Consider the following 16,976-nt stretch of genomic DNA (forward strand, 5'->3'; position numbering starts at 1 on the left):
ATTGGAAAAACTAATGCTGAAGCTGAAGCTCCAATACACTGGCCACCTGATACGAAGAGCAGACTCATTGGAAAAGATTCTGACGCTGGGAAAGACTGAGGGCAGGAGGAGAAGGGGGCGACAGAGAATGAGATGGTTGGATGGTATCACCAATTCAATGGACAAGTGTTTGAGCAAACTCCAGGAGATATTGAAGGACAGGAAAGCCTGGAGTGCTGCAGTCCATGGGGTCACGCAGAGTCAGACACGACTGAGCAACTGAGTGACTGCTGCTGCACCGACATAAGCAAATCAAAATCTAAGCCTATAAACATCTCAAGTTCAGGAAAGAGAAAGCTAAGGGCAACCAATCACAGCCAACCTGGGTTTAAGCTACAGCCAATCAATAATTTCCTTACTTTGCTTCCACTTTTTCCCTGTAAAAGATTTTCCCCAGCTCCATTTAGGGAGCACTTCTAACCACTTCCCCTTTGGCTTAAATAAATTCCTAAAATTTTAGTTTGCCTCAGTTTATCTTTTAATGGGACTCAGAGCCAAGTTTCTTTCTTTATTTCAAAGGTCTATTTATTATTTATTTACCACCTTTTTTTTTTTGCTGTGGTAGGTCTTTGTTGCAGCACACAAGTTTTCTCTGGAATGCAACTCTCGTTGCGGGGGCACGGACTTCTCACTGTGGTGGCTTCTCTTGTTTCAGAGCATGGACTCTAGGCATGTGGGGTTCAGTAGTTGGAGCATGTGGGCTTGGTAGTTGTGGCACACAGGCTTAGTTGCTCTGTGGCACATGGGGTACTCCTGGACCAGGGATGGATCTGGTGTCCCTTGCATTGCAAGGCAAATTCTCAACCACTGGACTACCAGGGAAGCATCCAGAGCCAAGTTTCTAAATACTGATGGTTAAAAGCACCTCTGCTAATGCTGGCTCATAAGAAAGAATTTGATGCTGTGAGCACTGATATGCCTCAAACAACTGAAGCTGGAACTAGCAACTTATTTTATTTTGTTTTTATTCTTTGGCTGTGCTGCACAGCTTGTGGGATCTCAGTTCCCCTGCCAGGGACTGAACTTAAGGCCACAGCAGTGAAAGCATGGAGTTGCAAACCACTAGGCCAGCTGGCAACTCCCTGGAACTAGCAGTTTAGGCCAAACCTATCAGACTGTTTCTACCTCCCTTTCTACCAAATTCCTTCTGAACCTCATGCCATCTACCTGGATCTGGCCATCAAAGCTCAAGAAATGCCTGGCTTGTATTCCTGCTTTTATAAGCCCAAGTGCCTTCCAAATGTAAATCCTTTGACACAGGTTGGCTTTAAATGCTTAAAACAAATTTATTAGAAAATTGTACTGTCATTAATATTTATATAAACCAAACTTCACGCTAAAGTCAACTCATCATATCTGGCTTTTGGCTTTTCAGGTGTTGATCATGTACTTTTAGACGGTTAGACAAGCATGAACTTGCAAGCTAATGGTGTTTCCATGTCCACACCAATACTGTGGCGCTGGCTGGGACCTTCCAAATGTGTGCTTGGTGTGTCTGTGCTAATGATTTATGAATCAGAATTATTTACTATCTGACCCAAAACAAAGTACTGAAATATATCAAGGGTGATCTATGGCCTGAGGGCACACTGGCAGGGAGAGGCAATTATTCTCTCAACTGGGAGGACAGGTGGGAAGAGAAAGGATCTGTGGTTTCAGTGCACAACAATCTGTGCCTGTGACAAAACCATGCAAAGAATGGCTCCCTTAATCCCATTCAGTCTATGAAAGACATTTTAAAGCCTGCAATTCACATTCTCAAACATTTTGAGAACGTGTAAACAATCTTATTGTATCATTCAGCAGAAGGCTCACTTAAAATGGAGATGGGCATAGAAAGTATACCATGGAGATTAATGGCATCATATAATTTTACAAGAAGATTTTGCTGAAGATTAAAACATGCTTGAAACATGTCTTCTGTGAAAGCTCCAAAACATGTTATGTTCTTTCATGAATTCTTTTTAGGCATATGGTGCTAGAGAAGACTCTTGGGAGTCCCTTGGACTACAAGGAGACCAAACCAGTCAATCCTAAAAGAAATCATCTGTGAGCCAGGACATTAAAATACACTTGCTCCTTGGAAGGAAAGCTATGACAAACCTAGACAGCATATTAAAAAGTAAAGACATCACTTTCCTGACAAATGTCTGTATACTCAAAGCTATGGTTTTTCCAATAGTCATGTATGGATGTAAGAGCTGGACTATGAAGAATGCTGAGCGCCACAGAATTGATGCTTTCAAATTGTGGTGCTGGAGAAGACTCTTGAGAGTCCCTTAGACAGCAAGGAGATCAAATCAGTCAATCCTAAAGGAAAGTGAAAGTGAAAGTGGCTCAGTCATGTCTGACTCTTTGTGACCCCATGGGGTTCTCCAGGCCACAATACTGGAGAGAGTAGCCGTTCCCTGAAATCAACCCTTAATATTCATTGGAAAGACTGATGCTGAAGCTGAAGTTCCAATACTTTGGCCACCTGATGCAAAGAGCCAACTCATTGGAAAAGTCCCTGATGCTGGGAAAGACTGAAGGCAAAAGGAGAAGTGGGCAGCAGAGGATGAGGCGGTTAGATAGCATCACTGACTCATTGGATGTGAATATGAGCAACCTCTGGGAGACAGTGGAGGACAGAGTAGCCTGGTGTGCTGCAGTCCATGGGGTCACAAAGAGCCAGACACGACTTAGTGACTGAACAACAGAAAAGTATTATGAAGCTCCAGCTTCAGTGCACAGGGGAAGCAAAACGTGTAAACAAGTGGTCCTTGCCGTCAAACCTGAGTTTCTCAAACTGCCACATGCATGTGGATCCCCTGGGGCTCTGGTTAAAATGCAGGTTCTTGCTGAACATGTCTGAAGCAGGGCCTGGGATTCTGCATTTCTGACAAGCCCCCAGGGCATGTGGATGTTGCGGGGCACAGACCTTGTATTTACAAGGCAAAAACATTTATAAGGCAAAACAGTGTAAAAGAACCTTTTGACTTTGCATATTTTTGCAAAGAGCTCTGAAGTTCTTTGCAGAACTCTGAAGGATAACTTTCCTTCGGACATGCGTGCTACTTGGGGCTACTGGTAGCCCCTTTGTGTCCCTGCCTAAAGACACAGATGCATTGCTGCTGCTTTAATTTGGTGACCACCACAGCTTCTCACCTGTCCAGACATCTGATGGAAAAGAACCTGCCAGATGGAAAGCCAGACAGAAGGGTGTGTTCCTAGGAAGTCAAGAGGCAATCCGTGGTGCCCAGAGTATCTAGTCCAAAGATTTCGGGTGATGCACTGCAAGGCTGGACAAGAGAAAGGATTTGTCAACCAGTGTCCATGTCCTTTCAGTGAACATTATCTTCTTTCTCGGTTTCCTTGAGGTCTTAAACCGTGCTGAATACACTGCATCCTAGTAGAGAGACCTATTTTGGGCAATTTACAAATATAATCAGCTTATGATGGTTTATGGAAGTTTGCTCAGAGGAAAAAGCTCAGGGCAGAGCCTAAAGCTGGTACTTAAAATAGGCCAGTGGCATCTTGAGAAAAAGCAAACAGAAACCCAGACTTGAGCCCATGATGCCAAGGGAAGCATCTTCCTCATAGACGTCAGCACTCTGCTTGGTATTTTTGCAAGGAGGAAGCTTGGACTCTAAGTAACAATAACCAGGAATGTGTATTCACCAGGATTGAGTTCTCCTTTAGAGTAATTTTTCATCAGAATTTCAGATTATAAAAAGATCAAAAAGTTTAAGAACGGAGATGGGTATGAACACATAAACAACTTGGGATAGGATTTCTGATCTTGGTAAATGAGAGCATCTGCCCCATGATGTACTCCAAGACAAAGGCTATTTTCTAACAGTGATTTATATCTTGGGACTAAGGAGCATGAGGTAATATTCATAATTTATAAACTTAATACCTATGACTGCTCAGAGAACTAAAAAACAAAAAATTAATGCTGACATTAATGCTGATCACGTCTGCCTATTTAATGAAGATTACAAGGCAAATAACTAGAGTGCCATGATTTTTACTTCAAATTACAATGCACTTGGGCATATTCTAAGATAGGGAACTTTAATAGGATGGCCTATTTCCCAAAGAACAGCCAGTGAATTCTGAGAACAGTGGGGTAGATGCTTGTTGATTTTTTTGATTCATGATCACCACTTATGTTTTGAACATTTGGTATATTTTAGATGGCAGGAAACCAGGGGCAAGTCTAAGAAACTGGCCTTAAATTAGTTCTTTCGTTGAAAGAAGATACTTTTACACGATCTGATTTTGTTGCCAAATTAATAAATGCCGGTCCATCACAAATAGCTTTACAGGTTCATTAACCGTTTATGTGAAAATTTTCAGCTTCCTAAGTGATGATTTACTTGTTGTTTTATTAGTGTCCTAGCTTCAAAAGAAATCATGAATTACGTTCTGTGTTGAGGTCAAGTCATAGAGTCAGTTCTTATCCTGTTTTCTCATTTTCCAACTGCCATAAAAAACAAAACAAAACTTCAAAAGGAAAGCAAATGAGCAGATTAGGAATTAACCACATTTTAATCAATAAATATAAACACTTGTTAACAAGTTACTAGGCAAAATAAAACAGTAATTTATCAAGAATTCAAAAGAGAACACCACCTTGAAAACACAGGGCAAACATTTTCACCATAAACCTTTCTCCATTTAGAGAATTAGAGGTCACAAAAATTTACTCTGAATAAAGCTTGGAATAACCTAAAAAGTTCCAGGTAGATTATAAAGCTAAAACAGATGATTTTGCACATAGTAGGTAACGCACAGATTGTCTGACAACTCAATGAATAAATTACTGAATGGATGAATCGCTGAACACAGGGAATAGAATTCCTTCTGTTCACATTGTGAACCAGGCCCATAACCATTTCTCGTTCCTTCTCTGCCTCACTATGCCTGGCTATGCTCTGTATTGCAGGAAATCACATTTCCAAGGACCCTTGCCAGATGGCTTCCAGGTAGAGCTGGAAGGGTAAGGTGTTGAAGGAAGATTACAGGGCAGGAGGAGAGGTGGAAAAAATGAGGAATTCTTCCAGGTCTGACTCATCTGGTGTTGTTTCATGGTGGGCAGTGGCTTTGTCCCTGCCATTGCTTCATTTCCTGCAACTCCTGGGCGGTCTAGCTCCCACCAGGCAGCCCCACCATGGTTCCAGCTCCTGTGCAGGATCCCAGTTTCTGGACTTAAGGAACCGCACCTCCTCATAAGCCTATGTGACAACGCACGTGCATGTTAGGTCACCTCTGTCGTGTCTGACTCTGTGACTCTATGGCCTATAGCCCACCAGGCTCCTCTGTTCATGGGATTCTCCAGGCAAGAGTACTGGAGTGGGTTGCCATGCCCTCCTCCAGGGGATCTTCCTGACTCAGGGATTGAACCCGAGTCTCTTACCTTTCCTGCGTTGGCAGGCGCATTCTTCATCACTAGTGCCACCTGGGTTACAGCTTCCTTTCATTTATCTTCTCTTTCATCATCTACGTATGTCAATTTCCTCTATTAAATTCTCTCTACTGAAATACCTAGAATGGTTTCCGTTTTCTTGACTGGATCCCGACTGCTACATATTAGAATCATTTTATTTTTTCCTGCCTCTTAACATATCTGGGAATTTTTGCACAAGAATCTTCCCTAAGTCAATGAAAAATTCACTCAAACTGCATTCGATATTCCACTTTCTGCAATATAGGCGAATGAATATCCCTTTGGCTGTTTTTTGTCAAGACTCTCTTTGCCACTACGAATATGACTCTGACAGTCTTCCAAAGTCACCACCAGTTATGGTGGACACAGTCAAAAGTCACTTGCAGAGGTCATTTTTGTTGTATGTACTAAGTGCGACAACAAGGAGAAAGACAGACAAAATGAATCTTAAGAGAAAAAGTCATCAAATGGATAACAATGTAAAAAAAAAAAAGTCTCTGAAAATTCAGAGACCGTAAGACAGCACCAGAGAGTTTCTTTCCCATTGAATCAATAATTTTCCTGAAATTAAAATCTTTTAGAATTTCTGGATCTTTTAAGAGCATTACAAAAAAAATTTCTGATTCATCAACAAATGATCCATAGTTTCTCAGCTGGAATGCACCCCTGGAATGAATTATCTTCAGAAGTAGAGTTCCTTGGTGAGCATGGAGACCACACATGGAATCTGCTTCTTCTCGTGGAAGCGTGGGTCATCAGACTGGGATTCAAAGTGCCTGGCCACCCTGTCATTCACCCGGGTGAGGATCTGCAAGATCTCCAGGCTCTTCCCATGCTCATTCAGGATGGAGCAGAGGGCCTGCACAAACCAGGAGCCACTCCCTGGGTTCCTCCATGAATAATAGCCTTCAATGGGAGAAGAGAAAGGAGATGATGTCAGCTGACCTGGCTGCTGCTTTGCTCACTACCCAGAAGGAGCTGTCTGTGATTGGGGCCTTCACATGCGCTCTTCTGAAATAACATCAGTGCCCACTTACCCATACTGGATATGTGTTCTCCAAACTCTGTACTCCAGGGAATCATTCTAAAACACAAATCTCATGTTGTCCCTGAGAAATGGAATATTTCCTGCCATATCAGTAAACGAGGATGTCACAGCCATCAGTGACTGCAGCTCTCCAATGTGAGCTGGTGAGCCCAAAGGGCACTCAGGAAGGAGAAGAATACCTGTGATCCGGCAGCCGGCAGACTGCAGCCACTCCCGATGGTGAGCCTCAAGGGAGCTCAGGTTGTGAAAAACACAGGATACTGGCCCCAGTAGTTGATGCATATGAAAGCAGTGATTTCAGGCAGTTCAGACTCTTGCCTCTTCCCATACATAGAGAAGCACTACATTAATTTGGGTTATCTGGTTTTCTTTAATTAACAATAACCTTTTGATGTTCAAACTACCTGCCCTTTTGTTGCAAAACTTCTATATAACCTGGCTCCTTCCCTTGTCTCCTTGGAGTTCTCCCAAGATTACTTGAGATGCTATCTCCTGGGCTTAAGTCCTAAAAATTTCCATGTAATAAAACATAACTCTCAAGTTTTAGGTTGTGAATATTTTTTAAGTCAACATCCCTCTCTTACCTAAAACAGCTCCTTCTATATAAGGGTGAAATTTAGGCTGCTTAGCCCTATCTAGGTTTGAACCTTGTTCATGCCCAGTCCTGCAGTCCATGGGGTCGTGAACAGTTGGACACAACTTGGCTAATGAACAACAACAACAGCATGCCAGTCATATCCTGTGCTATGGCCTCTCTCCCCTCCCTGGGCCACGTCAGTGAAGAGGCAGTGGTCTACAAGCTAGGGTAGCAGCTCTCATCAGAAGCCACAATGCCTGGCACCTTGATCTCAACCTCCAGAACTGTGAAAAATGAACTTCTGCTCCTCAGCCTGTGGACTTACATTAGAGCTGCCTGAAAAGACTAACACACCCTGTGGTCCGGCTCTTGAGTTTTACCAATGCACTGAGCCACCTGCCCCGGGCACTCTGTCTGATAAGCCATTTCAACCTTCCTCCTGTTATTTGATTTTTTAAGACTCGGTTACAGAATTTCTTTCTTCGGAAGCCTCTCTCACCTGCCTCCCTAGAATTCACCCTTAGATCCACCCTTCTTCCTTCAGTTCTGCCAGGACCTGGCTTAGGGCCCCTCCAACTCGACTGACAGGTTGGATTGCACAACTACATGCTCCCATGACTCTGCCTTCCTCTCAAGGGCAGGAACCAAATTTCTTTTTTACAGGATTCTTAAAACTTGTGAAGTTTCCATTCTCACAAAATCCCATTTGTACATCTTTCCAGAGCTGGTTTTCCAAACACAACAGCCAACTTACTGTAACCAGTACTTCTATACCAAGCACTTGACAAACTACTACCGCAGATGGGAGAATTCTGAGTGATGGTTTTTAACCCCAAACAATGGAACTTCACTGAACTTGCTCAGGCAAACCCAAGCAAGAGGGAGGCTTGGTTGCTGCTGACATTTCTGGTGCTTGTTTACAGGCTACTGTATAAAGGAATCCTGGTCTGAGCTAAATGACTCTATTATGTATGAAAATCTCTATATGACCCTGGGCAGGTCACTTAAACTTACTCAAGCTCAATTTTTTTTTTTTTTCTATCTGTAAAATGAGGACAGAAGTAACACCCCTCCTAACTACTACAGAATTATTTCAGGGTAAAAGACATGAAAAACACTCAGTAAATAGGTGCCATAGACACGCTTGTTCTTACAATTACCAATAATAATAACAATCATAAATGAGAGAATTCAGCTTTCTTTTGGAGAGAAAAGTGACAATATCCCCATGGTAAGCAGAACAGTGGCCCTCAGAAATGCTCATGGCATAAAGTAGGGGTCCTCAGGATCTAATGCCTGATGACCTGAGGTGGAGCTGATGTAATAATAATAGAAATAAAGTGCACAATACATGCAATGTGCTTGAATCATCTGGAAACTGTCCATCCCCACCCTGGTCCATGGAAAACCTATTTTCCATGAATCATGTCCCTGGTGCCGAAAAGGCTGGGAACTGCTGCCCTAGAGCACTTCACAGATGGGGCTGAGGTCAAGGAAACAAGATAGAGAAATTACCCTGGGATTATCCAGACAGGACTAATCTAACCACAGGAGCCCTTATAAGAGGGTCAGAAAGAACGTTAAGGATGGAAGGAGAGTCAGGTATGAGGCTGCTGGCTTTGAAGCTGGAGGAAGGGGGCCACAGGCCAAGGGATGCAGGCAGTTCTAACCATGCTGGGAAAGCAAGGCTGTGGATTTGCGCCCCCTACAGTCTCTAGAAGGAACTGCTGCCCATTCTGGAATTCTGACCAGTGGAACTGTAAGGTAATACATTTGTGTGTGTTCAGCCACCATGTTCGCCGCAATTTATCACTGCAGCAATAGGAAACTAACAGAGCTCCAAGTCTCCATTTCAAAGGTGGGATGCATGGTGTGGTTAGCAGACAAGGGACTTGATACCTGGAACTGTGGAATAGGCAAAGAGAAAGTCGGCTTCAACTGGGATCTTATAACGGGGATTAGCATCAGTGTCATTGATAGGTCCCGAGTCGGCCTGGATCCCGTCATCGAGCTCTGTTCCCCGGCAAGCCTAAAATCAAAGCAGAGATGGCTGCATGAAGCTGAAAATAGGAACATGTGTGCTATTCACAGCTGTATCCCACTGCAGTCTTAGAACTGTGCTTGGCATGTACCAGCAACACAACGATGTCCAAGATAATCTGAAGATGTGTTGAATTAGCAAGCAGAGCAACTAAAAAGACTATAATGTCTTAAACTAAGATAATTTGTGATCTAATGCAAATACAGATGCCAAGCATTAGAGGTAGAAAAATACAACCTAAATTTGCATACCCCAATGGAAACAGCATGTAGATTTGTAAAAAATGATACAAGCCAAGTCACTCTGTAATCTTTTTTCATTTCTATTGACTTCGTTTTTTTAAATTATTTTAATACTTAAAGAAAATTAATGTATTTGTCTGTGCTGGGTCTTAATTGCAGCTTAGTTGCACTTAATTATGACACGTGGGATCCAGTTCCCCGACCAGGGATTGAACCTGGGCCCCCGGCACTGGGAGAGCAGAGTCTTAGCCACTGGACTACCAGGGAAGTCTCTCTATAGACTCTGAAAAGGGATTACCTGAATGAAGAAGAGTTTGGGTTTCTCTAACAGGGTTTTGCATCGATCCCCCCTAAAATGGGCTGTCAAGTCCTTTATTGCTGTCTTGCCATCTGTTCCATAAATTAAATTTTCTTCTCCATGGCTTAATAAGATGCAGGCGAAGCAGGCTGAATTTCTGTGGTCTTCTTCAGAAGCTGCAAGCCATCGATACATTGAAAAGTTAAAATATGACTCCTGGGTGTGGGACCTCAGACGTTCTATTCCCTTCCAGTCTGGCGGCTGCCACTGACGAAGAGGGACAGGCAGAGGGTGGAGGAGCACCCTGTATGACACTGAGGAGAGGTTAGAGGGAGAATTCTAGAATTCCCACTGAGTCTGAAACCAGAACAAGGCTGCCTCATGTGGAAGAGAATCCCACAGGCAAGCGGGCTTCAGGCAGCTTCTGGGACAGCATATTGGGCTGCTGAAGGCTGGGGCCTTGGTTAGGTCTGTGACACTGGGCAAGCTGCTTAACCATTTTGTGTCTTGGTTTTCTTGTCTGTAAAATGGAGCTACCCATTAAATGGGTTGGTATTTGCAAAGCAGACCACATGAGTATCAAGCAAGTATTTGTTAAAGAAAATAAAACACACTAAGTGAAACAAGACTCTGACTAAAGAAGAGAGGCCCTATGATTTCACGTATATGAGGTTCCTAGGGTAATCAGGTTCACAAGGCAGAAAGCAGAATGGTGGTTACCAGGGGCTGAGGGGAGGGGAAACGGGGCCTTAGGGTTTAATGGGGACAGAGTTTCAGTTGTGCAAGATGAAAAGAGTTCTTCTGGAGGTAGGTGGTGGTGGTTGCCAAACAAGGTGAATGCATTACTTTTACTGAAAAGAAAAGAAAGAGTTAGTCGCTCAGTCGTGCCCGACTCTTTGAGATCCCATGAACTGTAGCCCACCAGGTTCCTCTGTCCATGGGATTCTCCAGGCAAGAATACTGGAGTGGGTTGCCATGCCCTCCTCCAGGGGATCTTCCTGACCGGGATCAAATGTGGATCTCTTACATCTCTCCTGCATTGGCAGGCGGGTTCTTTACGACTAGCGCCACCAGGGAAGGCCCAGTAAGTTGGCTTAGCTTGATCTCATCTACGGTTCTATGGTTCTAACTAACTAGCTAGCTAGAAACTATGCACTATAACCTTTCTTCTGCTCTTCATCCGTGATGAGAGAAGAGTAAGATTCAGAATTTCTTAATTCCATGGCAGTCAAGTGGTTAGGACTCCATGCTCTCACTGCTGAGGGCCTGAGTTTGATTCCTGGTTGGGGAGCTAAAATTCCACAAGCTGCGATGTGGCCAAAAAAATAATAGTAGTAAAAGAATTTCCTGAACACCTACTGCAGCAGTGATCTAGGTACTTTGCCCAAGTTACCTTACTTAATCTCTACAAGAGCCCCTTGAAGTAGGCCTCATTCATTTTTATTTCACTGATAAAAAATGGCATCTCAGAGACATCCTAGAACTTTGCCCTGTCAAGAAAAATCACCACATTGCTATTTTGATAGGACGATAAACGAGAATTCTGTGATCCTGATGTGACCTGGGCTCAGGTGGAATAATCTGCTTTTTAAAAAATATTTGTTTTTATTTGCTGATTTGGCTGAGTGGAATCCTAGTAGCAGCATATGGGAGCTTCGACCTCCCTTGTGGAGTGTGGAAGCTTTCTAATTGTGGCATAAGAAGTCTTAGTTGTGCCATGTAAATTCTCTGACCAGGGATCGAACCTGGGCCCCCTGCATTGGGAGCATGTGGTCTTAGCCACCTGGCCTCCAGGGAAGTCCCAGTATAACTCACTTTTCATAAGAACAGAAACCACCATTGGGAAAAGTCCTTACATCTGTATAGGGCATTACCCTTCTCAAATCATGCTCACAAGCTTTCCCTCAGCTAATGCTAATTGCAACCCCAAGAAGTAGGACTTACTGTATCATGATCCACATTTCAGGAAAGCAAAAAACCAGGAGGGCACAGATACCCTGCCTTGCTCACCCTTGGACTGCTCAAACTTGGACTAGACCCCAAATGTGTACTCGTGATTTCCAGTCTGCTCTACCACGTGGCCTACTAGGGTACCGAAGGTCGGCTCGTAAGATCCTTGTTTGAAGAAGTAAGGAAAAGATGCCTGGTTTTTAAAAATGTAAGAGATGGGTACTTAAGAGAGAGTGTTATAAAGTGGGGAGAGGGACCTTTTTCTTGTTTAGCTGCGCATCTGAGAAAAGCATCAGTAGTTGAAACTTTCTACCCTCTGCCCATGGGTCACTGTCTAACAGGTTGGGAGGGTGTTACTTTCAATTATTTGCCCTAAATGTGAGAATATCATAGGTAGCTTCCACTAGATAGGTGTGGGATAATAGAAAACATAATTGTTCTGGAATTAGTTAATGCTTGAGTTTTGGTCCTGCTCCTCCTAACTGTGCCTTCAGTATGACCCTTATTCTCTCTCTAAACCTCTGTCCCTACATTTATGAAATGGGCACGATGATGTTGTTGGCCAACACGGCAGGGGTTCCATTAAAGATCTAAAGAAACAATTCTGTGAACATGTTGTGTAAGAATTAAGGTAGTTCTGAAGTGTATGGGGATTATTATTCTCTATCTGCCACCAGTGAAAATTTATACTTAAACTCTGTTCTGGACAGAAAGGTAAGATTTGCTACTTTATTAGCCTTTTGAAATTGAGACTGTTGTGTAGCTACAGAACCTATTGCTGTGAGGTAAGCTGCTTTCCTCCTTTGAGGGGGAAATCTAAGTTTACCAAGAGAGACAGGTGTCCTGGAGACAGGTATGCAGTCGCCTGGAGGAAGGAAAGGCCTCCCATGCTGAGATCCCTCCCCCCGTCACGTGAAGGCAGCTTCTCAGACCAGGTGGGGCTGGCTCCACTGGGGAGCAGGAAGATGAATGAAGGAGCAGGGGCAGGAGTGTACCTTTTTTCAGCAGATCTTGCATCTTGGCACAAGAGCAGTCATTATAGACACTCACATCGAAACCCAGGCTCCGGAAGCACTTGAAAAGAGCCTCTGCATCTTTGTCTGTGCCGTTGCGGACACCCATTCCTGTGGGAATCAAGCACCGAGTTCACCAATGGGCGCCACATGCACAGAAGGTGAGTACCACCGCCCCCCTCCCCACCAAAAGGTAAGCCCCTTCATGAGGCTTGTACTCGTGCTCAGTCATGTCCGACTCTTTGCTACCCCATGGTCTGCAGCCCACCAGGCTCCTCTGTCCATGAGGACTCTCCAGGCAAGAATACTGGAGTGGATTGCCGTTTCCTCCTCCAGGGGATCTTCCCCACCCAGGGATCAAAGCTGCGTCTCCTGTGGCTCCTGCATTGGCAGGTGGATTCTTTAGCGCTAGCACCACCTGGGAAGCCCATCACCTGGCTCAGCCGACGCCAAGCAGCCCGCCCCCACCTTCATCCTCTGAGTCCTTTGGTCCAAGCCCCACATCTGCTAACCCACATGATGGGAATCTCAGACTGAAAGTTCCCAGTTTCCCCTCATCCCTCTCTCCTGGACACGTGCCACCGCCTGTGCAGGGGCTGTCTGCCATAGCAGGTAGACACAGAGGCCTTCTGACGAACGTCTGATACCAGTCTGAATGAAGCTGAAGGAACTGGAAGGGAACAGGAGAGCTGAGCCCATACCCCCAGCACCCACCTGTTATTCTGTCGAAGTTCTTGTTGTTTATGATGATGCATTTGCCCACCTTCTCAAAATTCATGTTATACTGATACGTAGGCACTCGGTCCCGGGGGATGTTGACTGATTTCCCTGAGTCATTTTTCTTCTTCTTACTGGGAAAATATAAAGCCAGTCAAGGGCTATCGAAGATGTCAAGACAGTAATGACCTCTTGATTTTACTACTAGCATAAAAGGCATGCCTAAGAACGCTGCAATGTCTGTGGGGAAAAAAAAGACCTGGGGTGGACAGATTGTTCTGTTTAACTGTCGTATTTAAAGTGAGCAGGATCTCCTGCTTAATTTCATTAGATGCTACAGAAATGCCAACTAAAATCATAATGTGATACCAGTACGCTCCTTACAAGTGCTACAGGGTATCGGTGACTATGCCTTAGAGTACGACAGGGTGTTCAGCACCTGGAGTTACTATTCGATGCTGGGGGAGCCCACTTTGTACATCCCTCTGTGGAAACTGGCAGAATCTACCAAAACTGAACTTAAACATATCCTTTGAGAGACCCAGTCCACTGCTGGGTATCCAGCCCAAAGGAGAGCAGATGTTTACCTAAGGACAGAGCCACGCGTGTGCACAGCAGTACTGTTTAGTAACAGCCCCAAACAGGGAGTAATCCAAATGTCCATTTACAGTAGAATGGATTAACTGTGGAATATTCGTACAGCGCAACACTACAGATATGGAGATGTGGGCTCAGACCACTGCAATCAAGCAAATATTACAATAAAGTGAGTCAGATTTTTCTTTTTTTGGTTTCCCAGTGTATATAAAAGTTATGTTTACACTACACTGTAGTCTACTGTGTGCAACAGCATTATTTCTTAAAAAAAAAATGTAGGTGTACCTTTATTAAAAATACTTTATTGCTGACTTCCCTGGTGGTCTAATGGCTAAGACTCTCCCAAATGCTGGGGGCCTGGGTCTGATCCCTGGTCAGGGAAGTAGATCCCACATGCCACAACAGAAGATCCTGCATGCCACCATGAAGACTGAAGACACCACATGCTGCAGCTAACACTTGGCACCGCCAAATAAACTAATACATAATTTAAAAAACTGCTAAAAAATTCTAACCATCATCTGACAACATAGGGTTTGTCACAAGCCTTCAATATGTAAAAAAAAAATTCATGATCTGTGATGCATGATGAATAGAGTGCATTAAAACACATGCCTACAATAATGAGATGAATAAACTATGACAACACAGAGCCATGCGGACGCATCTCAGATAACACTGAGTGAAAGAACCTAGACACAAAAGGGTACGTAAGTGTGTGCACTTCTCCATATGGATCTTATCATTCAATCAACATTTCCATGAAAGGGGGAAAAAGGAATAGTAACTTAAAATGGAAAGTAGGCCCCTTCCAATCTCCAGACCCTGACCGTCCAGTTTCTAAGAGTCAGGCACACAGGCACTGAAGCTGGAACCTGGGGCATTGTTGAGAGGGTAGAGGGAAAAAACATCAGATTGAGTGGGGAGCTGCATCGCTAGTCACCCACCTGAATGTAAATTCCATGAGAGAAAAAAATATATATATATATATTCTGAAAATAAAATCTCTTCTGAAAAATTGCAGAATTCCCAATACCTAGAACAATGCCTGGCTTGTAAGTTGCTCAATAAATATTTTGCTGTAAGCTACAGATCAATATTCTTCATGAATACAGATGCAAAAATCCTTGATGAAATCTTAGAAGCCAATTCTGCAAATCTATAAATAGGATTATACACCATGACCAAGTATGATTGATCCCATGAACACAAGGTTCATGGGATCCAATTTAACATCCAAAAATCAATCTATATAATCCATCATATTAACAGAATAAAGGACAAAACCTATGTGATAGACTCAGTTGGTGCAAAAAAGCATTTGACAAAACCCAATACCCTGCTGAGTTAAATTCACCCACTCCAGTCCATTTTAGTTCGCTGATTCTTAAAATGTCAGTGTTCACTCTTGCTGTTTCCTGTTTGGCCACTTCCAATTGACCTTGATTCATATCCTGAACATTCTAGGTTCCTATGCAATATTGCTCTTTACAGCATCAGACTTTACTTCCATCATCAGTCACATCTACAACTGGGTATTGTTTTTGCTTTGGCTCCGTCTCTTCATTCTGGAGTTATTTCTCCACTGATCTCAAGTAGCATATTGGGCACCTGCCAACCTGGGGAGTTCATCTTTCAGTGTCCTATCTTTTTGCCTTTTCATACTGTTCATGGAGTTCTCAAGGCAAGAATACTGAAGTGGTGTGCCATTCCCTTCTCCAGTGGACCATGTTTTGTCAGAACTCTCCACCATGACCTGTCTATCTTCGGTGGCCCTAAATGGCATGGCTCATAGTTTCATTGAGTTAGACAAGGCTGTGGTCCATGTGATCAGTTTGATTAGTTTTCTGTGACTGTGGTTTTCATTCTGTCTGCCCTCTGATGGAGAAGGATAAGAGGCTTATGGAAGCTTCGTAATGGGAGAGACTAACTGAGGGGGAAACTGGGTCTTATTTTGATGCAGGATCATGCACAGCAAATCTTTAATCCAATTTTCTGTTGATGGGTGGAGCTGTGTTAGGTAAGAATCCTTTAGAAGAAATGGAGTAGCCCTCATAATCAACAAAAGAGTACAAAATGCAGTACTTGGATGCAATGTCAAAAATGACAGAATGATCTCTGTTCCTTTCTAAGGCAAACCATTCAATATCACAGTAATCCAAGTCTATGCCCCGACCAGTAATGCTGAAGAAGCTGAAGTTAAACAGTTCTATGAAGACCTACAAGACCTTCTAGGGCTAATACCCAAAGAAGATGTCCTTTTCATTGTAGGGGACTGGAACACAAAAGTAGGAAGTCAAGAAACACCTGGAGTAACAGGCAAATTTGGCTTTGGAGTACAAAATGAAGCAGGGCAAAGCTAATAGAGTTTTGCCAAGAGAACACACTGGTCATAGCAAACACCCTCTTCCAACAACACAAGAGAAGACTTTACACATGGACATCACCAGGTAGTCAATAAACAAATCAGACTGATTATATTCTTTGCAGCCAAAGATGGAGAAGCTCTATATAGTCAGCAAAAACAAGACTGGAAGCCGACAGTGGCTCAGATCATGAACTCCTTATTGCCAAATTTAGACTTATATTGAATAAAGTAGGGAAAACCACTAGACCATTCAGGTATGATCTAAATCAAATCCCTTATGATTATACAGTGGAAGTGAGAAATAGATTTAAGGGCCTAGATCTGATAGACAGAGTGCCAGAAGAACTATGGATGGAAGTTTGTGACACTGTACAGGAGACAGTGATCAAGACCATCCCCAAGAAAAAGAAATGCAAAAAGACAAAATGGTTGTTTGAGGAGGCCTTACAAATAGCTGAGAAAAGAAGAGAAGTGAAAGGCAAAGGAGAAAAGGAAAGATATACCCATTTGAATGCACAGTTCCAAAGAAGAGCAAGGAGAGATAAGAAAGTCTTCCTCAGTGATCAATGCAAAGAAATAGAGGAAAACAATAGAGTGGGAAAGACTAGAGATCTCTTCAAGATAATTAGAGATACTAAGGGAACATTTCATG

At 43.4% G+C, this 16,976-nt stretch overlaps 1 protein-coding gene across 1 annotated transcript in view; it reads right to left on the reverse strand.

Moving 5' to 3' along the window:
- Window positions 1-4,548: 4,548 nt before the first annotated feature.
- CASP7 (caspase 7) overlaps window positions 4,549-16,976 on the reverse strand; it is a 42,015-nt gene continuing 29,587 nt past the window's right edge. Inside the window, exons 3-7 of the mRNA XM_005888653.3 lie at window positions 13,357-13,493; window positions 12,625-12,753; window positions 9,680-9,855; window positions 8,998-9,127; window positions 4,549-6,379 (exon numbers count right to left, since the gene is read on the reverse strand). Coding sequence (XP_005888715.1) covers window positions 6,156-6,379; window positions 8,998-9,127; window positions 9,680-9,855; window positions 12,625-12,753; window positions 13,357-13,493 — 796 coding nt within the window. The 3' untranslated portion in view covers window positions 4,549-6,155. The remainder of the gene's footprint in view (window positions 6,380-8,997; window positions 9,128-9,679; window positions 9,856-12,624; window positions 12,754-13,356; window positions 13,494-16,976) is intronic.

Source organism: Bos mutus, chromosome 26, assembly GCF_027580195.1.
Source record: "Bos mutus isolate GX-2022 chromosome 26, NWIPB_WYAK_1.1, whole genome shotgun sequence".
Taxonomy (NCBI): Eukaryota; Metazoa; Chordata; class Mammalia; order Artiodactyla; family Bovidae; genus Bos; species Bos mutus.